Genomic DNA, 26,565 nt, shown 5'->3' with positions numbered 1-26,565 from the left:
GTCAAAAAACATAAAGCACAGCTTGAAGAAAAAGAAAGAACAGCCGGGGGCAGGATGGTGCTGGAACCTCAGACAGGAGGAGAGACATAACAGGCAGCTCAGGATGAAGGGGTGACTGCACATAACTCCCAGAACTACCACCTGTGTAGCCTGCCACAGAGGCTGCCTGACACCACCCCCACGCCAAGATCAGAGGAGCACAAACTATCGGAAACCTCAGTCTGGCACTGAAGGACAGGGTGTTTCCAGCCTCAGTAATGGTTATGTTACATCAACGGATGAGGAAGAATGAAGCTGGACTTGAATTGAGAGCCAGTGAATAGAACCTTGTGTACACAGCACTGTAGACTACCTGCTCAGCTTGGATCTTAGTGCTGACTGAGTCTGTAGGAGGAACATATCAGAGCATGTACAAGTTGTCAGTTTCATCATCCTTCAAGATGTCCTCCACTTGGACACCCTGACCTACCCCACAATGACCCTCGGTGATAGCGATGGCAACAGCAAGAATGCAGCACTTCGACACCTTCTGGGGCATTCCTCTGGAAAGGACTTCAAGTGGACTCTCCAGCTATTGTATGGACTGGACTGTCCTTAAAGAAGATGGAGAGGAACAAAATGCAGATGGAATGCAAGACATTTTGACCCCATCTCTACTGAAGACTTCAGAAATGTCTATTCAGCTCAAGCAGCAGTTTGGTGTGAGGGGTTAAGTGGAAAACTTAATTAAATGGCATTCTTAGTGCTTTTATTAACTCAAGCCCACACCAACTGCACAAACAGAGGGGATACAAGTGAAGAGGATGTTGGGGGTAGTGAGTAAGAAAGGGGAAATCTGAGAATCAGAAACTGATAGAAAGTGAAAGAGGGAGAGACTCTGAGGTGCTGGTCATTATAAAAAAAAATTGGAGAGAAATGACAGAGAAATAGAATAATATCCAGAATGTGAGAGAAAGTATAAGGGGGAGTTTGGAAAGGGGAATGAAAGAATGAAAGATGCATCTGTAGTTGCATGAGTGCAGAGCGGTCAGTGACTCAGAAACTATAGACAATAAATCAAAATGTGAGGCCTCGCTGTGGGTCACTGACACCCCCCCCCCCCATTTGTCCAATATTGGCAAAGCACTGTATTGGAGCACTGCACAGGGAGCCAGGCTTCATTCCAACCGTGTGCATCGACCTGCCCTGATTATGCAATGTGGTACTGCAACCCAGTCAGTCATGACACAGGACATTTATGTTTATGTGGCCTGTTCAGGGGTAAACAAGTAGAAAGTGCTTCACCTGAAAATAGAGGGGAGCAGGAGGGTAGAGTGAGTAGATTTTTCACTGTCCACCTCCAGGCTTCAGTTCAGTTCACAGCTGGTGAGTTTGGGGCAGGTGTGTGTGCACTCACTTGTGACTTGTTCATGAATGGTGTGGAGGGTGTCCATCAAGATACTCATAAGAGGCCACGCCATTTTTTTCTTAAATCAGCATCTCCACATGCACAGCAGCCATTCCATTCAAGTGTTTATTGAATTCCTTCATAGACACATCTCATTCTACTTAATGATATGCTGAATAGGTGATCACCTTAACAAAATCAACAGTATAAAAACCACTGCTGCTGTCTTCACTATTCTCTTGTTATAGAACCAGCTGGATGTGAAAAGCAGTGCTAGGACTACCCAAAAAGTAAGTGTAGTCAAAATACAGCTACAGAACATGCCAAAAGTGTTGAAAAGAAAAGAAGGGTTCAGCTGTAGCTTTACTGGCAGAGGGATACAGTGAGCATCAGGTTGCTTCTATCTTGAAAATTTCAAAAACTATGGTTCATACGAACAAGGTCAAGCAGCAAACACAAAGGACAAAAACAGCTACAGACTGGCAGAGGTCGAAAACGACTCTATACCGACCGTGATGATCGCTACCTCTTTCGAATGTCACTTAAAAACTGTAAGATGATGTCAAATGACCTACAAAAAGAATTGCATGCATCAGCTGGGGTGAATTGCACAGCGAGGATGGTTCAAAACAGGAGGCAGGGCTGAAGTCGTGCAAAGCTAGAAAAAAGCCCTTCATCAACGAGAAGCAAAGAAGAGCTAGAAAGACCATAAGGATTGGATCATAGAAGACTGGAGTAAGATCATCTTCTCTGATGAGTGCAATTTTCAGCTTTGTCCAACATCTGGTCGTGTAATGGTTAGACGGAGACCAGTGATGATCTGGGGGTGTTTCAGCAAGGCTGGAATCGGGCAAATTTGTCTTTGTGAAGGACACATGAATCAAGCCACTTACAAAACTGTGCTGGAAGAAAACTTGCTTCCTTCTGCTCTGACAATGTTCCCCAACTCTGATGAATGTTTTTTTTTTTCAACAAGACAGTGCTCCATGTCACACAGCCAGGTCAATCAAAATGTGAATGAGGGACCACCAGATCAAGATCCTATCATGGCCAGCCCAATCTCCAGACCTGAACACCATTGAAAACCTCTGGAATGTGATCAAGAGGAAGATGGATGGTCACAAGCCATCAAAAGAATGTTTGTGTCAGGAGTGGCGTAAATGTGAAAAGACCAGCAATGTGAAAGCCACATGAAAGCTGTGATTAAAAATTAGGGTTATTCCAACAAATATTGATTTCTTGACTCATCCTAAGTTGAACTATTAGTACTGTGTTCTTTATAAATGAATATGAGCTTGTTTTCTTTACATTATTTGTGGTCTGAAATTTCTGTAACTGTTTTGTTATTTTGACCATTAGTCATTTTCAAAAATAAACATGCTCTAAAATTCAATATTTCTATCTGGAAATTTGGAAGAAATGTTGCCAGTAGCTTATAGAATAAAAAAAAACTGCGCAGCCTGGTTAAACACATACCTATGAATTGTAAAACTAGAGAAACTGATAATTTTGTAGTGGTCTCACTATATATATATATATATATATATATATATATATATATATATATATATATATATATATATATATATATATATATATATATACACACACACACACATATACACACACACACAGTGCATCCGGAAAGTATTCACAGCGCTTCACTTTTTCCACATTTAGTTATGTTACACTTATTCCAAAATGGATTAAATTCATTTTTCCCTCACAATACCCAATAATGACAAAGTGAAAAAGGTTTGTTTGGAATTTTTGCAAATTTATTAAAAATAAAAAACCCAAAAAATCACATGTACATAAGTATTCACAGCCTTTGCTCAATACTTCGATGAAGCACCTTTGGCAGCAATTACAGCCTCAACTCTTTTTGAGTATGATGCTACAAGCTTTGCACACCTATTTTTGGGCAGTTTCTCCGATTCTTCTTTGCAGAACTTCTCAAACTCCATCAGGTTGGATGGGGAGCGTTGGGGCACAGCCATTTTCAGATCTCTCCAGAGATGTTTAATCAGGTTCAAGTCTGGGCTCTGGCTGGGCCACTCCAGAATATTCACAGAGCTGTCCCGAAGCCACTTCTTTGTTATCTTAGCTGTGTTGTCCTGCTGGAAGATGAACCTTCACCCCAGTCTGAGGTCCAGAGCACTCTGGAGCAGGTTTTCTTCAAGGATGTCTCTGTACATTACTGCATTCATCTTTCCCTAGACTCTGACTAGTCTCCGAGTTCTTGCTGCCGAAAAACAACTCTACAGCATGATGTTGCCACCACCGTGCTTCACTGTTGGGATGGTATTGGCCAGGTGATGAGCGGTGCCTGGTTTCCTCCGGACATGATGCTTGGCATTCAGGCCAAAATGTTCAATCTTTGTTTCATCAGACCAGAGAATTTTGTTTCTTATGGTCTGAGAGTCCTTCAGGTGCCTTTTGGCAAACTCCAAGCGGGCTGTCTTGTTCCTTTTACTGAGGAGTGGCTTCCGTCAGGCCACTCTACCATACAGGCCTGATTGGTGGAGTGCTGCAGAAATGGTTGTCCTTCTGGAAGGTTCTCCTATCTCCAAAGAGCAATGCTGAAGCTCTGTCAGAGCCATACATCAGTGCTTCCATGCAATCCTGTCTTAGAGGTCTACAGACAATTCCTTGGACTTCATGGTTTGGTTTGTGCTCTGACATGCACTACCAACTATGGGACCTTATATAGGCAAGTGTGGGACTTTCCAAATCATGTCCAATCAATTGGATTTACCACAGGTAGACTCCAGCCAAGTTGTTGAAACAACTGAAGGATGATCAGTGGAAACAGGATGCACCTGAGTTCAGTTTTGAGTGTCATGGCAAAGGCTGTGAATACTTATGTACATGTGATTTTTGGGGTTTTTTTTTTTTTAATAAATTTGCAAAAATTCCAAACAAACTTTTTTCACTTTGTCATTATTAGGTATTTTGTGGAGAATTTTGAGGGGAAAAAATTTATTGAATCCATTTTGGAATAAGGCTATAACATAACAAAATGACATAACAAAATGTGGGAAAAGTGAAGCGCTGTGAATACTTTCTGGATGCACTGTATATATTATATATGTGTGTGTATATATATATATATATATATATATATATATATATATATATATATATATATATATATATATATATATATATATATATATATATATATATATACACACACACACACATACATACACACATACATATAAGATCACTTTAGTGTAAGCATCATTGTAATTGTTAACTAATCATAAATGAGCTCTGCCCATTTCCCTGCTCTAAGCAAGCAGCCATGTAAGAGAGCTGCTGCTGCAACACAGAAGCCACATGGAGTTGCTGTAGTTGGACACAGGGCCTGGAAAGTCGCCATTCGGCTACTGGAAGCAGGAGTCATGGGAATGGCAGCAGATGCCCTGGAGCAAGGGCAGGGTCCCGGGAGAAGGCTGGGCTTTGGTTGGGAAATGTCCCACAATGGTAAGAACCTGTTTCAAAGATTCACACTAAACTAGCCAAGCATAGTGGATTTTTTTAATAATAATAATTTTATTGTTGCTAAAGAAGACCTTAAAAAGACCTACAAAAAGTGCAAAGACACAACCTTCTAGTCAGACCAGATTATAAGTAACTTCATAATAACTTCCTGGTTTAATATTTAGTTGTTAATCTTAAGGAATGTTATTCATTAACTCCTGCAGATTATTCAGTAACTATGCTGAAACTAAGATGATTAGTTTATAGTTATACGAGTTTGGATTAAGAGTTGGAAACCTTTGATAATTTCTTAGATTGTAAGTAATTATTGAGAATTTATGAAAAAAAAAAGTTTAAAGACTTTTAACTCACTCTAGCATTGACAATAGAGTGAGTTAGGTCTCCTTAACCAGAGTAGCCTGATGAACACCATCATCAGTCACTTTATCTCCAAAAAGCAGTGCACCTTTAAAGGAAACATCAGGATGCATATCACACCTGCGATAAAGATGCATGCCTAATACATTGACCTAACACACTGGACTTAGCTAATCAGCTAATGACCAAATCCTTCAAGAGTTAAAATGGGGTGCTAATGTTGCAGCTGTTTAAGGTTCTGACCTGATGTTGAGATAACATTGAGCTATTCAATCCCTGATCATGTGATATCCATCCATGCCTGAGACTTCATGATAGGCCATGCTCTCTGCACTTCATCCCACTCCACCTGTCAATCAGAGTGATTCTAACCAATCACAGGCATCTGCTGGGTATTTTCACTCATATTAGCAATTTCAAAACAAAAGACTACAAAGCATGTCCTTGTCCAAAAGAAGACAACTGAGCTATAAATAGTACAAAATGTGGAACTGTTTCATAGAAAACCTTATATACCCTTAAAAGAAACCAAGAGGATTATTAAGAATAAAGTTTCGTGTTTCTACAGTTTTGACCATTCAATATCATGTTAAAAAAAATGTGTTGGTTATGGTTTGTAAGCAATCTGTGGCAAATTGTGTTCAGATGGAAATGCTACTGGAACGATGACTTTCCATTCATGGAACCTTTGGACCAGAGATTCCAAAAAAATTAATCACAGAAAAAGGTCAGAAAGCAAACCCTGGCAATAACCAGAACCTTAACCATTCATAACTTTTCATATGAACTGGGTCATGCAGGTTTGCATGAATTTGAAACCAAGACATCATGTAGGGTGTGCTCCTGTTCAAGCAGAATAAAAACCTGGACCTTTGTGGCTGGTGTCTTTAAGACGAACCTCTGCTAAAGGGTATCAGTGCCTCCATGGATGCAGAATCTGAGGTGGACTGGCACACAGCGTCTCACCTCCTGCTGTAGTGAATGGACAAGCACAAATTGCGTCACCTCCTGCTGCTTGTGGACAGTCCTGTTTTAAACATCAGAAACTGCAGCTGGTGGATTGTCCCTGTTACCTCCTATCCCCAGGGGGTCAATCACAGTGAGCTGAGAACTAAACCATTGTTGCACAAAATAGAGATAGGACTGAACAATTTGGGGATATTGTTGACAATATATCATGTTTTTGTACCAATATCGGGGTGGCAATTTCATTTGCAGGGATTCTTTTCTTGAATTTAAGATCCAGGTCTGTATTCATGGTCCACATAATATCAAACATCCATTCCAAGTACAGAAGAAAGTTCTTACATTAAATCAGATATGTAATTTCTACTACTGTTTATTCCAAGACTGTTATTATAGAACTAATACAGTCTTTTATATTACAGAAAACAACAACGATAATTCATAAGAATCTTTACAACATTGCTAATAACAACATGCCAATTCACATTTGTTCTCTTCCTGAACACACCAGTTTATCAACTTATCATAAACTGCATCGTGTGTCTTAAGTGCTGGACAACAATGTTGACTGGCTGGTGTCTCCTTGATGACTGTTTCGAGAAGCCCTAAACTCCGAATCCAGGTTTAGTATTCCCACTGCTTTACTACACCCAGATCATCTCACCATCTTATCATCATCTTCAGCTCGTAATTATCAAGCCCTTCTTTCACTGAATAATCAGACAAAAAGAAAGAAAAACGCACGCCTTTGGCTCGACAAGAATGTGGATTGACACCACTGTAATATGCAATAGTGAAGAGCATTGTATGAAGAAGTGACCTCTGAAGATAGTGACAATAAAAACGTTAACAGTTTCAAGGTTGGGCATACTGAATTGTCAGATTATCGGGTCTCGAATTCAAGGTTGGGCATACAGAATTGTCAGATTGTAATATTATCCGAGCCTCTTCTTTCTAAGGGTGTCTATTCCGTCATCCTGTTTTGAGACCTTGGGCGTATGTTATCGAGGTTGCGTGACCCTGTGCGTTTTTAGGTTAAACACAGACACACACACAGACACACACACAGACAGACAGACAGAGACACACACACACACACACACACACACACACACACACACACACACACACACACACACACACACACATACACGTACACGTACGTACGTACGTCAGCAAGCTTCTCTCACCTGTGAGAGCACGCACGTAGCCACACTTGCCCTGCGCCGCGGCAAACAGAGCAAGTTTCACGCAGCATGATTAGACAAAGCCTGTCACGTCCGTGGTGTCCGGCGGACAATTATCTCCCACTTTCGTTATGTGACCGATACACAAGGAGCAGTTTTCTTGTGCGTTAAAGAACAAAGAGACTAACGTAATTTGTAAACATGAACATGCATTGCTGCAAATGCCCAAATGTTTCATCAGTAATTTATGTTTACCTCATTAACTAAAACATTTTTTTTCCCAAGAATGCCATGTGAACTGCAAGAAAAGGAAACATCTCAAATAAAATACTTGCTTCCATGGATAGATCTGACGATGGCTTTATTACACCCGCGGTCTGCCTTCCCCCCATGGTGATTGGTAATCCGTCACCTAGATGCTGAGAATTAAACGAGTTCTCTCGTTCCATTCCGAACCTGAAAAACTCGGTGTACGATGTCAAACGGGGTATTATTTTACCTGCAGCAGGCTGCACATGCGACCTTTCAGGTGCTAACTCTAGTCACAAAAAAATAAAAAGATAAGCATATTTGTGGTCAACATTTTTTAATAAATTACAAAAGTGAGTTATCACATGTAGGCTACCTGTTTCGTACACTTGAATAAAAGGTAAAACAATACCAGGAGGACCCCTAGTATGCGTCAGACTGTTACATAGAGTAAAAGAAGCACTTATTTTGGCCAGATCTCTTGTTGACGCAGTTAAACTTTTCGATGGTTGCTGAGATATCTTAAACTTGTATACAATTATATTTAAACCTTTGGGAAGGTATGTTTAATGATTAAGATATTTCTGAAAACCCACAGAAAAAGGGTCTAAACGTTAATGTAAAAATATATAAACATGGTCTGTGCACAAAACTGTAAGTAAATAATACATAAAATCAGCACATGTGTAATGAGTGAATAATAATAAAAAGTCACATGTACAAACACCTAGCTTTGACAAACACGTGGATACAGTCTCTTTCTGTTCTGCGAAGCACAAGTAATCTTGAAAAAATACTGCATTACAAATGTCCCGCGGCTGACACGACCGAAGACTTGGTCTTTGTAAGTGCATTAATTTGCTGTAAGATGATGTAAGTGATGATACCACGCAACTGTAACAGTTTTGATCAACTTGTTTTTGGTATAAAACATACACAAAACGCAAAAAAAATATATAATGAAAGTATATATTAAAAGTTTAGTACAATGCAAATTATAAAAAATGTAATTGCACGATTCAATAGCAGTCCTGCTACTGCTCCGAGTAGCGTCTTTAAAATCTTTGTTGTGCATTTACTCTCATGACTTTGTATCCTTATTTACATTTAAGTCGGGCCTAATGTTTAGATGAACATTTTCATCTTTATTTTTTAAAGATCAGCTAAGTGCATTGTGTATTAATACTGGTCCATGAGCTTGTTCGATCATTACAAGCTGCCATTTGCAAACATAACGAGTAATATAATAGTGTGTGTGTACGTGTGTGTGGGTGTGTGCGTGTTACACATACAAACCACCACCAGACACCCACACCACTTCATTGGGTCTCTTCACAGTTCAGTTATATATGCTGTGTATATATACACACTTGCAATTGCTTATACATACAGTAATATGATCTTATACAGTTCTGGCATCTCCTTACACGAAATGGGCTTCCCTGTTCTCAAAGTCCTGCACATGTCTGGCCCGGAGTCTCTGGTAGACTGGCTTAATTTGGCTCTGATCCCCCTCCTCTGGGCTGGAACTGGGAGACTGAGGAGGGGACAGAGGGCTTACGCGGTCAGCCTCTGCCTCGGGGCCATCCACCGAGACCTCCAGGCAGAACTCCTCCTCTTCTTCTTCCTCCTCCTCCTCCTCCTCTTCCTCCTCCTCTGCACTGTTCGTGCTTAATGCTGTTGTTTTTGCACAGGTGTCCACTGGTGCTCTGGCCTGGCTGCCTGGTGGTTTGTAGAAGGTTCCAGGAGGAGGCTGCAGGGTTCGGGGTGGTCTGAAGGCAGCAGGTGCGGGGCTGTAGTCAACAACGTTCCCCTCTCTGTGAAGAGTTGGTCCGAATCGCCCAGCAGCTACGCTGGGCTTGTTAGTGTAGATGGCTTTGACGCTGGTTTTGGCATACTCAGACAAGGAGTCCAGTGATGGAGATGTAGAAAGTGAGTTAGTGCAAGCTGCTTCGCTGTTTGCTGGAAGCTTGCCCACGATTGCAGCAGTCCGTGCAGTGATGTCATAATGCTTGTACTGCTTATCCCAAGTCCTGCGCAGAGTGTGTGTGTCAATGGAGGTATTCCTGTAGTGGCTCCTGGCCCTCACTCTGGGCTTCTCTTCTTCAGATACCTCTTCGATGGCAGGGTTGCAACCTCTGACCTCCATTTGGTGGGCAGAGTTGCGGGCATTGCGCTCGTCGACCCGGGTAGGGTTGAGGAGGCGCTCGGCTGGCATGCTGAGAGGGCGGGACACCATTTTGGGTCGTGGTGGGCGGAGCTGCACCCTGCTCATGTGGTTCCTCCTCCCCAGTCCAGGTGAGTTCTGTACTTCAGGGACACTTGAGGACAGCAGTCCATTCAGGTTCTCTGAATCAACATCCACAACTACAAGAAAATCAAAATATCAGCACATTGTAGTCTTTCATAATAATAATTAGTTCTTGATTACACATTTTATCAACAACTAGATAGTAACTAACCCTAAACCTAGCTATTAAACCATTATGATAAGACTATTTATTAATGTATTAATATTTATTAACTACTATGATTTTTACTTAACTACATTGATATTAATATAAAACGTAGTTCCAAGCATGAGATTAATGAGAGTAATTGAGAAGTAAGGGGTTCAGCCTAACCTGGAGCAAAATCTTTCCCGTCTGTCCTTAATTTCACCTCCTTCACCTCCTCCAGGAGGTGGGTAGAAGGGATGACAGAGGAGTGCCTCTTATATGTCTTGGTGCACTGACGCTGCTGTGGAGACACAGGAGAGCATGTGAGTCTGAACGTCTCTTTCTGAGAGTAGGACAGTCTCCGAGAACAGCACAGACATAGGGCCGCACGGGGCCATCTGATGGCTCAGGCCCATGCCTGGGGAACTGAAAAACACACCCCGCTGCTCCAACACACCTGCCTGAGCCCCAGAAGACCATGAAAGTACTGACTCAGCTGAAACAGACTGAGGCTGTGAAGCACTGCGGGCTGTTCATCTCTGCTGGGAATATTAATGTCTAGACCGTAATACTGACAGGTATGAATTTGCACCTTTAAGACATGGCATGTGCAAAGCAATCCTGAATTTGACACTAAGGATTTAAACAGAACCTTATAATGAATATGATAAAAATAAATACCACTATAAATACTGTGTGCTTACTGATGCTTTTTTGAGATACTGCAAGATGTACTGCATGTGGTGCATAATCTCAGGATTATAATCATAATTGTACACGTCACACAGCCCCTTGCAGTAATTAAAAGCAGCTAACCTCCTTAATGTCCACCAGGGACCTGGAGTGGCGGTTCAGTCGCTGCTCCTTTTCATTCGGAGTCAAGCGGGATTTGATGGGCAGGGGGGAGTTCTCCCCCGTGGGGGAGGTGGCTGGGAGGGGGCTCAGAGGAGTGTCGAAGATCATCACGTAATGTCTGATGAGAAGCTCGACAATCAGGGCCTGGTAGGGGTAGTCCACCAGTGAGGAGAGCGAGATGTCGGCATCTGTTTGCCGTGGCTTGATCAGCGTGGGGCCAAATATGATGCCCAAGTTGCTGGCCGTCATCTTGTTCTCCTCGGCCTTTTCTGTCACTCTGGTTAAAAGAGAGAAAAACAACAACGGATGTCACACTGTATCGCAAAAATCATCATTCATGCAATCATAACGCTTCTAAATTAACAATGTGATTCAAAATCTAAATCTCAACTGATCATTTCTGTAAACTCATAATTCTGACTATGGGATAATTCATTAGCACAAGGTACACTGCATTACTGTGTTCCAGAATTCTTGCACCATTGGGCTTGGAGTTCTGGGGACGGGGGTTGTTACCTCACCTGTGCAGGTGTTGCATGAGCAGCTGCAGTGTTTTGTAGTGGGCTACTGGCAACTGGCGCAGCAGGTCTTTGATCTTGAAGAGGACGCGGTTGAGCTCAACACTGATGGGAAGTGCCTCGGAAGCTGGACTTCCACAGGACGCCTCCATCTCATCCACAATAACGCTCTGACTCTCCTTCGCCAGTCCGATAAAGTCATTATAGTAACGGAACAGGATGAGAGGTTCTGGAAGCTACAGGGACAATATGGCAGGTACCTTTAATTTCATTTAGATGCTTATTTTATTTATGGAACAGCAGGCAATAGACCTTTGAGATTAATATCCATATAAATGAGTAATCAGAGTTTCATCTGTAGTGCAAGGTGAGCACTGCACATATAGACAGAGTCATATGGGTGTGCATGGCTACCTGGCGCAGGTACAGTTTGAGCACATTGCTGATGTCATGAGGGTAGAGATCAGACAGCTCCACCAAATCTTTGCCATTCTCAAAAGCTTGACATAGCTTTTCTACTCGTGATTTGGCCCCATTCACCCGGTAGATTCCCTGCAAAATCATCCAGATGACATTGCATGTAAACGTCTGTCTTGTGGTTAGACTGCACACACACTAGAAGTAGATCTCTGCCATGTGTCTGAAGTGCTTTCATGGCTGGGGGAACCTGCAGGTCAGAAGGCACACACCTTGATGCCGAGGGCTCTGTTCTCAATCTCAGACGTGCACTTCTTGATGATGAAGGGGATTCCATCAGGGCTGTTCCTTGCGGCCTGAGCGAAATCCACGGCAAACAGGTGGAGCTTCCCCTGCAGCTTCTTATGACCACACTGGATGGCCAGAGTCTCCAGACACTTCTTATGGCAGGCTAATGAACACTGAGGAAGGAGAGGAAGAAAGCTTAATATAATGTAGTATTTGCTTCCTTAAAAAAAATCTTGAGGAAAACATATAATGAATTATTGTTGTTTCAAGGGATGCAAAATTGGCAGGAATCAGGAAAAGACCAGTTTTTAAAGCAAGTACATTGAATAGATAATGTAATTTCATGTTCTCATAGATGAATGTGTATACCTCAAGAGAAATAAATCAGACTGATTTTTCTCATTTATAACTCAGAAATTTTGTAACCCTGTTTTGCCAGGTGTGAAAATATTTAAGTAACACAAGTATGTGTGTGTAGTGTGTGTGTAGTGTGTTTCTGGGATCTCTTACCTCCTCACACTCAGCACCATGAAACACCACCAGGCTGTCGCACTCTCTGCATTTCGATGGCGCTCGCAGTTTCCTCAGCTTGTGTGTTTGTGCTGCTTTTGACATCTGCGTGTTCCGGAAAGGTCCGGGAGAACTGGCTGTCTCTGTCACCATTTCACTCAGACCTGAGAAAGGCACTCAAACATTTTAACCATTTTCCCTTTCCAAGTACTCCAAACCCCTAAAACATGCCCAACAAACAAAACCAATAGATGTCAACATGCTTCTAATTCCACACATTCCTTGAGTTTGCATAAACAAAGAATCAATGCTTTGCGCCATGGCATGAGGAGACAGCATTCATGCATTTTTGCAGTCTGACAAAAAGTAACAGTATGTTGTGTTTAACTCAAGCAAACACTTTTCAAAACAAAGAGCTCACCATTATCAGAAGGAGAAGGGGGCTCTCTCTCATCCAGGTCATCTGCTGAAGACATGGTCCCCGTAGAAGGGGTCCGGGGAAGTCTCCTCTTAAAGTCCCCTAGAGCAGAGCAGAAGAGTCCCACTAAGAGCCTCATGCTTAACACAGTGCACACAGCCAGAGGTGTGTGTGTGTGTCTATGTTCTTGGCTAAAGCAGAGTTCTCAGAGCTAAAGTTCTCAGAGTTCTGTTTACCTATGAGTCTCTTCTGGGCTAAAGGACCAGTACTTCCACCTTTAAGGCCTTTCCCCCAGTCGGCTGTGTGCCGTGGGGCATGCCCCGCTTATGCTCCGCCTGACAGCCATTCACACCTATGATAACTCTAATGGGCACTTTCACAGCACGTATACAGCCATGGCAGCCTGATCAGATCTGATCAGCACCCAATTTGACATCTGAAAGTATCTTTCCTATAAGATCAACATATTTGCAGATCACTAAAACTAAAATATTATCAGCTACAAACAGCTTGGTCTTAATACCTAATCATCAGTGAGGCACAAAGCCTCTGTACAAGAACTATTTTTATCATAATTTAATACAGCATTTATAAAACAAAAACAAATGTTTAAAGAAAGTTGACTACAAAAAAACACATAAAAGAGTTTGCATATTATACATACTAACTTAAAAAAACCTTCAAACCTTCTGTGTATATCCTGAATATGAAATTCCATTGATTTGAATGAATTATGGGAAGGTCAGAGAAATGTTATTATGTTTGTGTTTGAGTTTACTATTGCCTTAGAAGTGTCATGAGCCTGGTGAGCTTCTGCTTAGGTGATTAGATATTAAGTGGAGGAGAGGCTGTTGCATGCTGACTAATAGATTTGGAAGATAAAAATAAAGCTCTAGTGTGTGTGTGTGTGTGTGTGTGTGTGTGTGTGTGTGTGTGTGTGTGTGTGTGTGTGTGTGTGTAGGTATTGCATACACCACCTGGACTGGCCGTAGGGGAGTCCATCGAGCGAGACTCACTACTGCCTCCTGCACTCTCTGAATCACTGCACATTCCCCCTCCTTGACTCCCCACTGCCCATGTTTTAAATGGAGTCTGGATCCGCAGAGCTGGGAAAACACATACACACACACACACACACACACACACATTAAGTATAAACAGTTTTTTAGAGTTTAACAGATAACCAGTTTTCAAAGGTACATGCTTATTAAATGTATCCAGCACAGCCTTTTACAAGACAGATCATCACATTTATCAGCAGGTAATTTCCATGGATAAGATTTGTGATATACATTTCAAATGCACCACAATTAGTATAATCTAATCACTATGGAATGACTTTAGCAGTTCCAGTGTATTTGGAACGTTTGGAATTTGCAGTGATTTGAAACTCAATGTCCTCAATCACAGCATGATAAATTGTAAGGACTGTAAAAGTCAACCATGCCCCAGAGAAACAGAAAAATGAACAAAGTAGTATTAGTTTTGTGGGTGATAAATATATGCTATAATAAATAAAGGGTGTGAAATTGTAGGCAGGAGAAGGCTATACTTGAAGGTTAACTGAAGTCCTCATTGTAAATCATTGCATTACAGAGGTGGTACATACTCCTGTGGGGTCTAATCTGGTTGGATAAACTGGAGGGGCTGTACCTCAGTTGCAAAACCTCCCAACCCCCCCCACCACCACCACCAACTTCCATTCCATACTCTCTCACCACCTCCATTGTCGTGCCTCGAGTCGCTAACACATTTGTTTCAGCTCTCCCCCTTTATCAGAAACACGTTTATCAGGAAGGGAGCCAAAGCCCTGCCTCCGAGCCACAGATAGGATCTGAAGTCATTAGTAGGAATAACGGGTCAGGCACAGGATAATGACTGCTGTGCGTTCCCACTGATTCACTTAGTGGCATTCCAGAGGATGTCAGCCAATCCTCATTAGCATGGGATATACGGTGATCTAATTGAAAAACATCATTCGCCACTCTTTTTTTTTGAAGAGGGGTCAGCTGTGTGAAATCACTTGAAACCCAGCGCTCAACATGACCTTTAATAATGTGACACAGGAAAGCTTTAAAAAAAAAAAAAACATTATATTCCAACAAGAAGCCCACCTAAGAGAACAAAAGGATTTTCTTCTAGGCTGTTAAACTGATTCCCTCTTAGGTACTTTCTTCTTGGCTGTTACACTGATTTCCTTTCCTAGGGATTCTCCACCATTATATCATACATTTTATCCTTATTCTATTATACGTGTAATGTTTGGTGCACTTTTTTTTATTATTATTATTATTATTCCTTACTATTTGTCCTACTGTGTTGGTCAACTATGCTACAAGGGACTAGCTGGAAAATATTTCACTGTGCTTTTATGTGTGAGCAAAACTGGAATGTGGTATAAAATAGGAATAAAATTGGAATGTGGTATAAAGTGGAAATAAAATGTGAATGTGGTATAACATGGGAATAACACAAGAATGTGATATTACCTTGAATATCGGTGCTGCTGTGGGAGCATCTCTCAGCAATCTTCCCTGCAGGTATAGGACCTTCCACTTCATCCAAGCTCAAGAAGTCTCCGGAAGTGCCAGATACCTGGGACAGGTTCCCTTGGGACGAATGGGTGATGCTCACGGACCTCTTGGTGAGCGGAGACCTGCAGGAGAGTGCCATGACACACGGCCTTAACATCTGGATCTGGAGGTGCAGAGTTCAGAGTGCAGATTCCCAACATGCTTGCTTAACAGCTCCTTCCCATGGTGCACCTTAGGTACAGTCCTAACTTGCAGTATTTTGGTCCTTTTAGCACTCTGTTACCAGTACCTGCCCTCATAGTTCACCCATAGTCTCACTCAGCTTTGATTTCAGCTGCACTGTATTCAAGCTTACTGGTGTAAAGCTGTATGTCACTGCATCACACACTGGGGAAATTAAAATTGAGCTCAAGGCAGTGTATGGGAGCTACAGATAACCAAAGCTTCCAGAAGAGACCACAAAAATGCTGGGTGGTTTTTTAGCACCTTTGACACTAGATCAGTGTGACTGTAGAATGTAACAGGACTGTCAGCTATGTGACTTTCAGTCCCACTGCAGTGCAGGCCTTGCTCTACAACCACACGTCAGAATCACTTCACTCCTCTCGTTTATTTTGCTTTTCCCACGGGCCCTTTGACTGAAGCACAGGGCAGCTTTCTGTCTTCTGCGCTCTCTCTGTCTGCCTGTGAATCACACCGCTGACTTTCCAAGGCCCTACAACAAAGGGCTTTCAAATGAATATGTTAACAGGCCCCAGTTACAGCTGCAAGCCCATGGGCAGAGCTACAAACCCTGCAGATCAGCTGCCACTCAGTGCTGAGATTCACACATTAACTTTAGCTGCTTGAGACTTCCGGCCACACAGGGTTCAAGAGTAAAAACACAACTCTCTCCTGCCTTCAGCCAGAAGCTGAATAACACAACCCTCTTTCACTGTCTCTTTCTGAAAATTCATATTTTTGTTCTCTCTCATTCTGTCCTTCACTATCATTACCTCAGTAAAGCCCTGTGGGTGTTTGCTCAATTGCATTATATTCTCTACAACTCTGTATCTCCCTCTCTCTCTCCCTCCATCTATACTTTTCTTTCCCTTCCTCCCTCATTCCTTCCCACCCCTCCTTTACCACCATAAACTTTAAGAATTGGAGGAAACAGTTGAACCACAGACAGTGTTTACAGCAATGCTTTTTGCTTGTGTGCACATTTTGGAAGCTTTGTAGATTTAACTACAAGAGTGTTACACTTGTGCAGACCTAAATTGATCCACTTCCTCTTTTCCTCTGAAACTGTATAATCATATTCAGAAGCTGAACTGTTGTTATTCTTTGATACTCAAGTTTATCTGTACCAGTACTGGGTATAAATAATTTCTGAGTAGAGAGGACAATGCTTCAGTAAGTGGTTCTGGTTAAGAGAATTCTCCAAATCATTGCAGAGTCCCATCCTGCATTCTGACTCCCAGCTAGATGGAAGAGAGTCTTACCCTGCATTCTGAGTCCCAGCTAGATGGAAGGTGAAGGACTCTGCTCTGCTCCTGTCCGAGGCAAGGCCCCTTACGAACTCTGTGTAGCGCTGCCCTGGCTCGTAGAGTTTCGCGCTTTCACACAGAGTCTGATTGTTCACAGGCAGGGACACCACCTGAGCTTGCTGCATCTGGAACCAGTTCACTGTCACCTGGTCAACACACAGCATCCATCAGGCAATCTGGTCACCAAAACAAGCATGGACCGAAAAGATCCACACCCCATGAAGGACAAGACCACAGTTCTGACAGACAAACAGAGAAGTAATTATATATCTTGAAAGCTGAAGCCATCAATCTTAGAGAACCAACCTGACTGAAAGGGAAATAATAAAACATCCACCATGTTGTTTGTTTGTGTGTGTGTGTGTATGTGTGTGTGTGTGTGTGTGTGTGTGTGTGTGTGTGTGTGTGTGTAGCGTAACTCACTGCTTTCAAAGTTAGATCACACTGAAAGATAATGGCGCGAAGCTGAGCGAGGATGGCACTTTTGGCATTGGCCAGTTCCACTCGCTTGGTGCCCACATCCGAAATGCAGTGCTTGTAATGTTCTTGAGCTTCCTCCGCCTGTAAGACAGCTATCTGTGAGACACACAGCATACACTCACAGACACACACACTACCACCCAAACCATGGACTGGTTCCTTTTTTGTTACTTCCCCTGTATCTGAAAAGGATCTGCCATGAAGGCATGACAAGGTCAGAATTTACTTAGAAGCAGAAGAAAAACTGAGCACAATGATGTGGAAAAAAATCTGCATGGGGACAAGCAGGTAAAAGCACTCACGCACAAGCACAGACACACACGCATGGACACACACGTGTATGTGCTTTTGTGTGTGTGTGTGTGTGTGTGTGTGCATGCTTGGTGGGCAAAGACCTTCTGAAGTGCTTCATCCTCCAGGCGTCGTCTCTTCTCCAGCTGTTTTCCTCCTGTGCCCAGTAGCTCATCCTCAGCACGGCTGGTACAGCATCGCGCTCGCTCATACTCCTCCTGCCTCTGGTCTCTCAGGACCCGGGCCTTCTTCAGAGCACTCTCAGCTTCATGCTGAACACACACACACACACATGCAAAATGTAAACAGAAAACTACAACAGTTCTTGTGTGTGTGTGTGTGTGTGTGTGTGTGTGTGTGTGTGTGTGTGTGTGTGTGTGTGTGTGCATGTGTGCATGATGTGTCTGTTTTTCATTGCTTGTAAACAGATAACAGAATGTAAACAGAAAACAACAACAGCTCACCTTTATAAAAACCTTAACAACCTACCAAAACTGGAACATCTAATACACACCCACACAAAAGCACACACACATACACAAAATGTAAAAAGAAAACAACAACAGCAACTCTCCATTATAAAAGCCTTAACCTTCCCAAACTGGAATATCCAAACCTGCACACACACACACACACACACACACAAAATAAAAAAATACAAACACACATACACAAATACAGCCTGAGCCTGCTTGCATTACACACATGCCTATAGTGTAGTAGCTTGTGTTTAACTTGCATTTTAGTATTAGCTACTATTGCGTTTCTAGGGGAGGTCTTTAAGCCAAAAGTCTCAAACCTAGATTCAACCTCAAATTACACTGAATGTAATAATGACAGATAAAAAACAAACACACACAAAAAAAACCCAGTAGTTTGTTTCTATCATGTATTACACCAATAAACACTGTATGAAATGGCAAAAGGAAGCCCCCTGTTACATGTAGGTGGTATACCAAAACCTTTGCCCTTAGCTTTGAGTAATTACTAACAGATCATCCCAACAATTCCAGCCACAGATCAGAAGCAGCCTTGGTTTGCGTTTTCATAAGGATAAGGGAAAGCGCCTCCTAAATCCTGGAATAACCCTCACATTCCAGGTATCCAGGAAAACTCCAGGACCATGAAGTATTATCACAAAATTACAGCAAGTTTCTAACTGCACTGAAACTCAAAACTTCAAAACATAAAAATTAGAGTTTTCTTCCTGCTGCCAGCTATTTGCTTTATGGTTGGCTTTAGGCAACCTTCAGAAACATGGATTAAAGGAATTAAAATTAGGATAAAGAATTTTCACCATTTTCTTCTGTTCTCTCTGCCATTGCTCCTTCACCTCCTTCCTCAGTTTATCCAACTCGTTCTTCCGTGCCAGGAGCGGCTGAAGACAGACACACACAAACCCGCACACGCACACACACACACACCCCCACCAGACACACACATGACTCAGGTCTGCAATCCTTCAAAAGAGCGAATGTATTGTGTGTGTGTGTGTGTGTGTGTGTGTGTGTGTGTGTGTGTGTGAAATGACTTGAGTTGTTCTGCATACCTGCATGAATTTATTGGTCTGGAGGGAAGAAGCTGTATGTAGCAGGACCTGGCTGTACTCCAGATCGTTGGCAAAGGCTGACATGTAGATATCCCTGAACGGCATATGCTCCTGTTCAGCAAGTCATAACAAACGTATTATGTTTATGAAATGCCCTGCAGAATGAATATTCTCTGAACAGTTGCTTTCAGCAAAAAGGTTTCAAAAACAAAAGCTGGTAATTTTGTCAGATTTAGAAACAGTATTTTCTTCATGAAATCACCTGCTGACTTGCTAGAGCCTTTGCGGATTCCGCCATTTTGGCCAGGCTTTTGGCGCTCTCCATATCTGGAAGGCAACAGGACGGTTAGACAACAGTCCTACGTCTAACAGGGCACACCAAAGCCCTGCAGGACTCGGGATGCTTGCGTAAAGGCAGAAACTTTACAGGATAAGTTATCTTCCAGTACTCAGTCTGATTCCCGATGTACAGAGCCAAAGCCTAGCTGTTAAAATGGCAACAGTACGTGTAGAAAGCAGAGCAGTGACCAACAGAAGCTGATTCACTCCTGCACTCCACCACTTTTACCAAGGCCAAAGCGCCATTAGCATTTATGCCCTGTGTCCATTCATCACTGCCAGCAGTATTCAGGTTTCCTAGTTTCTTAGTTCAATGAATGCTTTATATTTTATTGTCTTTTATTGTACTATACTGTATATATATTGAACCAGTACTGTACTGAATCTTAGAACAGGTCTGTTAAGTAAGTATTCAATACCGTAACAGTATTCTGTATTCTATGACCCTCATTCATCCATCACTGCTGAGTTATAGTGCTATTAAAGATATTTTAACATAAACTGCTGTACAGTTTTCACTGTACAAAGAGTGACAACATGTTAATGACATATAAATCTGAACTATTTCAGAGGGAAAAAAAAGGTTTTTTGGTTATGGCTCTGCAGGTGTTGAGCAGGTGAGCAGGTATATTCAGATCCAGCACAGGTTCCTCACCCATATTAAGTCGCTTGTCAACCCAGGTCAGCAGCTCCTTTGTGTACTTAGACCAGGCTTTTGCATAGAGAAGAGCTGACTCCACCCCACTGTCACACTCCAGGAGCACACTGTCCAACTCCTCCAACCGCACAGGTGGAGAGGGACCTGAAACCAAGGTCATGTGCACGTATGTACACATGTATACACACACACACACACACACACACACAAGCACATACATACCAGTCAGGGTCACACAAAATAACCTGCACACAAGCACCTGCCAGACTATATGTATTTGTGTGTGTGTGTGTGTGTACACATGTATGTGTTTGAATTTAGGTTGTGTATTACCAGGCTCTAGCAGTAAGCTGACAGTACACTGCCTGAGCAGGGATTTCAAATGACAGAAGTGCGAAGGAGACAGAGGTGTGAAATGGAGTTCATGCATAAATATGCAAGCACAATAACCCTGGAATCCAGCAGTGAAATGAAACCCATCAACAAAACACAGAGAGATATGTGTGTTACAGGATATGTGTGAGATTTAGAGTGTCTGTACAGGCTGGATGGTGTCACATTTACAAAAGAAAAAAAAAAGAAAATTAGAAAATAACTGCCAATAATCACAAAAAAAACCTTTCTAATACTTGAGACCATTACACCAAAATACATAATATTATTAACAATAAATAAAACGAAGTGCTACTTATGAACACGTTTGCATAAATGGTGGTTATTACTGCGGTATGTTTACACAACTGGTGATTATTGGCACTCATTGTTAACAAAGCCTGCATTCATGATCAAATGGTTCTGCACACCGGTGTTGATCAGCCATGTCTCACCTGGAGGGTCGTCACTCTCTGGAACACATCTCCCAGACTCCACCGACAGGTTCTCCGACGACTGAGGGACGAGACAGACAGGCAGGTGAGAGAAGGTAAGACAGTGGGAAAGGAAAGACAGGTGCACCATCGACCCAACCAAATCAGTTGGGCACTGGGGCTGGGTCTGCTCGTCTGCTATGGAACAGGTCCTCTGCACGTTTGTGTTTTCCGCTCTAACACACCTGATTCAGCTCACAAAGAACTTGTTAAGGATCTCGTTCAGTCAGACTGGTTAGGTTAGGGAATGGATTGAAAAATGGCTAACTGTATACACCGTGGTTAGGAACCACTGCTGTACACAAACAAAACATTACATGGTATCGGCATAAAAAAACTGGTCCAGTATAACTCAGTGCAGAGCTGACATTCCAACCAGATCGACCATCTTCTATAGCCAAATCTCCCTGTCACTCTCCTCTCAAACTGATGTCGTCCTCCAACACTCATGCAGGAGGCAGACAGCACGGTGTGTTCCACAGCTCCACTGTTTGGGAAAAGAAACCCCATGACTGCGTCTGTTGTGTGCGTGATACGAGGGGTGGAAGGAGGGGACTTACCCTACTCCTGCGGGTCTGGGCACGCCCCAGTGAAGATCCGCTCTCTACATCACCCATAAGGAAGTCAGATACTCTGAGAGACAGAGAAAGAAGCACAATAATGCTATTCAACATGAATAAAATCACGTGCTCGCACACTCACATACAAACATGCTCACATGCGCTTCCACACGCATGCGCACACAGACATACACACACAGACACACACACACAGCTGACTCATAGAGAAATCTATGCTCTCTGCAGCTGCTAGAGATCTTTTACAAGACTGACCTAATGGAGGACGCTACCCAACAATCTGAACAAACAGTGGAAAGCCTCATTAAAGCGGAACTCACACATTGCCGAAGGTGAAGGCCAGCGTATCTATGGATGAGTAGATCTCCCCAAAGAGCTCCTGTCTGCTATCTTCATTGACCTCCTTGAAATTCACACCTGCCAAACATGAAAGAGTGGTAGGCGTTGGTGCACTTAACAAAAAATGGCACGGGATGACCATACATGAGCGCTCTTGCTATGGTAACTGCTACAAACACACACATACATAGACACACACATTTCCATGAAATACAGAACACAAGACATAAGTCTGACAAATGTTCAGTACCATAAAACTCCAAACCAAAGCACATTCTCAGTCATTTCAAACTTTTTTTTTAATATCAAGGTTACTGTTAAAATTCTGTTTTCTTAAAATTCTTTTTGGACTGGTCAGTAGTAGTACATGTGAAATATGCAAAAATAGGAGAAGTGAATCTGACAGTGCCAACTCCAAGCAGAGTGAGGAGAGTAAATATATGGCTGGCTCAGTAATCTCCCAAAACGTTTCCTGTGCTGGGTCTCTGCACCGTCACAGGTGGGGGAGGGGAGCCCGCAGGGGTGAAAACACAAGGGTAAGTAAGCTGTAATCAGCCCCCACCCCTCCACAATAAACTTCCTGTCAAACTCCACACAGCAAAAATAAACAGGTGGAAAAGCGGCAGACGCAACCATCCACACTGACGCCATCAACATTCCAGCCAGCCTCAATCCTGCCTAGACTTCACCTCTGGGATCTGTAGGAAACAAAGTGGTCTTGGCTGAAACCACCACCCTCTTTCTTGTCACTACCTACCCTCAAACATGAGAAGACAGCAAAGGATCTGTTCCTACTGCAGTTTACCATGAAAAGTACAGGAAACAAGAAACTCTGTCCGTGAGTGTAAACACAGCCTTAGCGAGAACTTCCTGTCTGAACTGCAGCTCAGGATTATCATCTACAAACTCTGTTTTAAAGTGTCTCCAAAATTTCAGGGACTTACCCACCGCAACGCTTCCCATCCAGCCCAGACACCCCAAACACTCAGCGCAGAGGTTTCAGACACCAGCAGGTTCCTTATGCAGTCTAGACAGGGGTAGCGCTTTACTCAGGATTTTTGAAAATGTTGTTCTCTCCTTTAGAATAAGAAGCTGATAAGGCATTCAGTCCAGCTGTGGTAACAGTAGAGACAGATGGTGAGTCCTGAAAACAGCTGCTCAAAAAACTTCCAGATGCAAGATGGATGCACCTTGGGTGATACCATTAAACGGTATCATTCCATTAAACGGTAACGATACCATTAGACGTGTGAATCCTGGTTGTATCTGGAGCTTTAGCTACTTTGGTTTGTGAAACTCTGGTTGGCAGTCACGTCCCCTTTCCAACAACGACACCCCCCCTCCCCCGACAGGACATCCTGAAGTTCACGAGAACACAATGGCAGTGCTCTCTAACCACTCACACTCCAACCGTGGAAATTACATCACCACACAAAAATGGCATTGTTTTTCCTTTTTTCTCTTTCTTCTATCTGAGAAACCGTACTAGAGCACAGGCCGCTAATCACTCTACCACCTAGTCACAGGACACACCCCATCAAAACAGACACTGAGGGATCAAAATGTTTTGGGGGCACCTGTTAGGATGGGAAGAAGAAATAACCATCACTGAAGATCCTAGGAGTGTGTACATTGGGTCTCTGAGTCCAATTTCCTGTGCCTGAAAATCCACAGCACTGCAATTTAGTGGCAAAATTATCAAATCATAACAAACCCATGAATCGTCTGATTAAAGGCTTAGTAACTAACCAAGAAAAGTCAGACCGGAAGATTCAGTGAATTAACTCAGGAATATTCTGTGATCAACTGAAGCAAATGAATAAACTGAGCTGAATATACTGAACAGTTCAGTCAGATGAATCATATAAGCTGAACCTGACCTATTAGGCTAGAGGAAAGCGCAGTCTTCTGGTTATAGTGTTAGAATGCAGGAAACAAGCAGGACTAATTTAGTGTGAACAGGAATCAGACATATATCTAGAATGGTGTTTTCAAAAATCCTCACTTCAAGGAGCAAGCCACTTTAAATGTGGGCTGGACATTTCAGTAACTACACCTGTCGACAGTGCTGAAACCCCTCCCCTTCATTAAATATCGAACACTCACTGGCACAAATAATCTGAAGTGCCTTAGTGAATATACTCTGAAGCATGCAGGGATTCACCCAAAGAATCAACTTCCCTTTTTTCATATTTCAGGAAGTGTAAATGCCCAGATGCCCTCTTGTGGGCTAACGGAAGGCTTGGCTGTGCTGGTAGACTGACGCTGGTCTGTCCAGAGGTCATTATAAAAAATACAATACTAAACAAAACCAAACCACTTCTTCTGCTGGCCAGCTCTGAGGAAACCCACATGATCAACACAGGAATCACAGCTCAGAACATTTCCACCATTGTGCATAAAAGTGCCATAGCCTTCTCAAGAACAACAAGAGAAAGCAAAGAGTGTCACAGTGTCAAAGAAAAAAGAGGGAGAATGTCCATCTGTCGTCTTTGTTCAAGAAAAACCAAGAGGCTCTTTATTTCCACAGAGCAGTACACTGTGTGCTGTGATGGGTAAACAGGGTGCGTGAGGTCCTGACTTTATCCATTTCAACAGCAGAGCTCACAGTTCCCATTAGCAACCCAAACAGCAGGAACATGGGAAATGGGATCATACAGTCACACTGTGCCCACCCCTGGCCAGGCTGGCCACACCTTCTGCTGGCCACACCCCTTCTGACCACACCTCCTTTTTGGCCCAGCCACTGTTGTGCATCCTCGTAGCCTCACAATCCTGGCCAACAAGGGCTCTGATCTAACATGCTGTTTCCCAGACCTGGAAGATCACTGCATGGCACTGTTTATCTTGCTCACGAACAACCTGACTGATACAATACATACATCTGCACCAGTTAATGACTGATGACCCAGCCCTTTATAAGTTTAAAACGGGTGCACAAGGCAAAGCACTGAAACCAGGCCTGTGACTAAGCAGCACTGCTCCAGTGTCCATCCTGCTCCCAACACACATGACTCAACTGATCAATGGCCAAGCCCTTTGATGAGGCTAAACACTAAACTCCTTGGATCTCCATCTGGGGGCTCTGATTTGGTTCGATAACCTTCACAGATATAGAAGAGTAGATTGCAAATGTGTGTGCATCTCTCTCTCTCTCTCTCTCTCTCTCTCTCTCTCTCTCTCTCTCTCTCTCTCTCTCTCTGTGTTTGTGTGTGTGTGTGTGTGTAACTAAGTCTGTCAGTGAGTACATGATCATTTACATGGTCAAGCACTGAATTCCAGCCCTCTAGTGGTGAAAGATGGAAATGCATACAAATTTCAAAAATGGACTGCTTAGAAATGTTAGAAGTGCCTGTTGGATCAATTTCATTGTAATCCATGGAGCTGCATGGTGCAAAAAGCAGAGGAAGGGCACATAAGAGAACAGTAATGAAATGGAGGACACGCAAGGTTTGGTTGTGTGAACTCTGTCTGGTTCTGGTCACCGTGGATGTTAATATTAAGCTAGCCAGCCAGTCAGTTATCTTGGAGACAGGTTTACACAGGGATATCACATGACCCCCTGTGGGCCCAACTGTCAAAACAGGCCAAAAGCAAATCAATAAGGCGCATGGTGAGGGTCACCATGCAGATGGGGCCCTGCTGCTGACAGAGGGCAAGAGAACCTAGCAAACACCACCTTTTACTTTAGTAGGGAGAATAATCATTTGAATGGCATCAGGCAAAGAGAAAGGAGCAGAGAAGAAACAGGCCCTTCTACGACACGCATGCACGCTCACGTGCTTGTACACTCACACGCGTACCGTGTCAGAGTTTCTCTTCCACTCTCCAGGCCTGCCACAGGCTGCTAGGGTTTCTGCACAGCGTTCTGTTGGCAGACATATCCTCCTAGCCTGCTAGCCTTCATACTTGTCATCACCCTGGCTAATCATTCCACAAGTGATGCTAATCAGCTAACTGCAACTCCCAGACAACAGATGCAAACAGAACATTTTCTCTCCAGACCTCCGGATCTCAGCAGGACCCCAAAAACTCCGGAAACCGTGGCTAAGGACACCACAATGAGACCGAGGGCTTTTATATTTGCATCCGATCAGCGCGGCGCTATTATGTTTGGGGCCCTGTAAATGCCCTTGATGACAGTGTCAGGTACAAAATTACCAGCCTGTGAATGAGTGACATTTTAATACAGTGGAGCTCCACTCAGGGAGCTAAAGACCTGTTAATCATATCAAGGAATGTATAGAAGACAGTGAACGAAAAACTGCAACATGAGCAGGCATGAAGTAAAAGGAGCAAAAG

At 43.0% G+C, this 26,565-nt stretch overlaps 1 protein-coding gene across 5 annotated transcripts in view; it reads right to left on the bottom strand.

Annotated features, from left to right (window-relative positions):
- Positions 1-7,976: 7,976 nt before the first annotated feature.
- The window catches only part of arhgap29a (Rho GTPase activating protein 29a), a 34,816-nt gene continuing 16,227 nt past the window's right edge, over positions 7,977-26,565 (bottom strand). For 3 of the 5 annotated variants that reach the window (XM_035530680.2, XM_035530681.2, XM_081696233.1), the window contains 20 exons: positions 22,245-22,341; positions 21,907-21,979; positions 21,308-21,368; positions 20,478-20,624; positions 19,746-19,810; positions 19,484-19,594; positions 19,232-19,312; positions 18,039-18,206; positions 17,587-17,724; positions 17,119-17,309; positions 15,590-15,756; positions 14,078-14,206; positions 13,104-13,202; positions 12,683-12,846; positions 12,157-12,345; positions 11,882-12,019; positions 11,471-11,703; positions 10,911-11,226; positions 10,281-10,395; positions 7,977-10,023 (listed from right to left, as the gene is read on the bottom strand). In XM_035530680.2, the coding sequence (XP_035386573.2) occupies positions 9,080-10,023; positions 10,281-10,395; positions 10,911-11,226; positions 11,471-11,703; positions 11,882-12,019; positions 12,157-12,345; positions 12,683-12,846; positions 13,104-13,202; positions 14,078-14,206; positions 15,590-15,756; positions 17,119-17,309; positions 17,587-17,724; positions 18,039-18,206; positions 19,232-19,312; positions 19,484-19,594; positions 19,746-19,810; positions 20,478-20,624; positions 21,308-21,368; positions 21,907-21,979; positions 22,245-22,341 (3,626 nt within the window). In that variant the 3' untranslated portion in view covers positions 7,977-9,079. Of the gene's footprint in view, positions 10,024-10,280; positions 10,396-10,910; positions 11,227-11,470; positions 11,704-11,881; positions 12,020-12,156; positions 12,346-12,682; positions 12,847-13,103; positions 13,203-14,077; positions 14,207-15,589; positions 15,757-17,118; positions 17,310-17,586; positions 17,725-18,038; positions 18,207-19,231; positions 19,313-19,483; positions 19,595-19,745; positions 19,811-20,477; positions 20,625-21,307; positions 21,369-21,906; positions 21,980-22,244; positions 22,342-23,207; positions 23,577-26,565 lie in introns of those variants that run through there. The other 2 variants (XM_035530682.2, XM_035530683.2) reach the window with 2 other exon arrangements.

This window comes from Electrophorus electricus, chromosome 14 (assembly GCF_041902795.1).
Source record: "Electrophorus electricus isolate QZ-2024a chromosome 14, ASM4190279v1, whole genome shotgun sequence".
Lineage (NCBI taxonomy): Eukaryota > Metazoa > Chordata > Actinopteri > Gymnotiformes > Gymnotidae > Electrophorus > Electrophorus electricus.
Note: the sequence above shows the minus strand (reverse complement) of the source record. Positions and strands in the feature narration are given on the sequence as shown.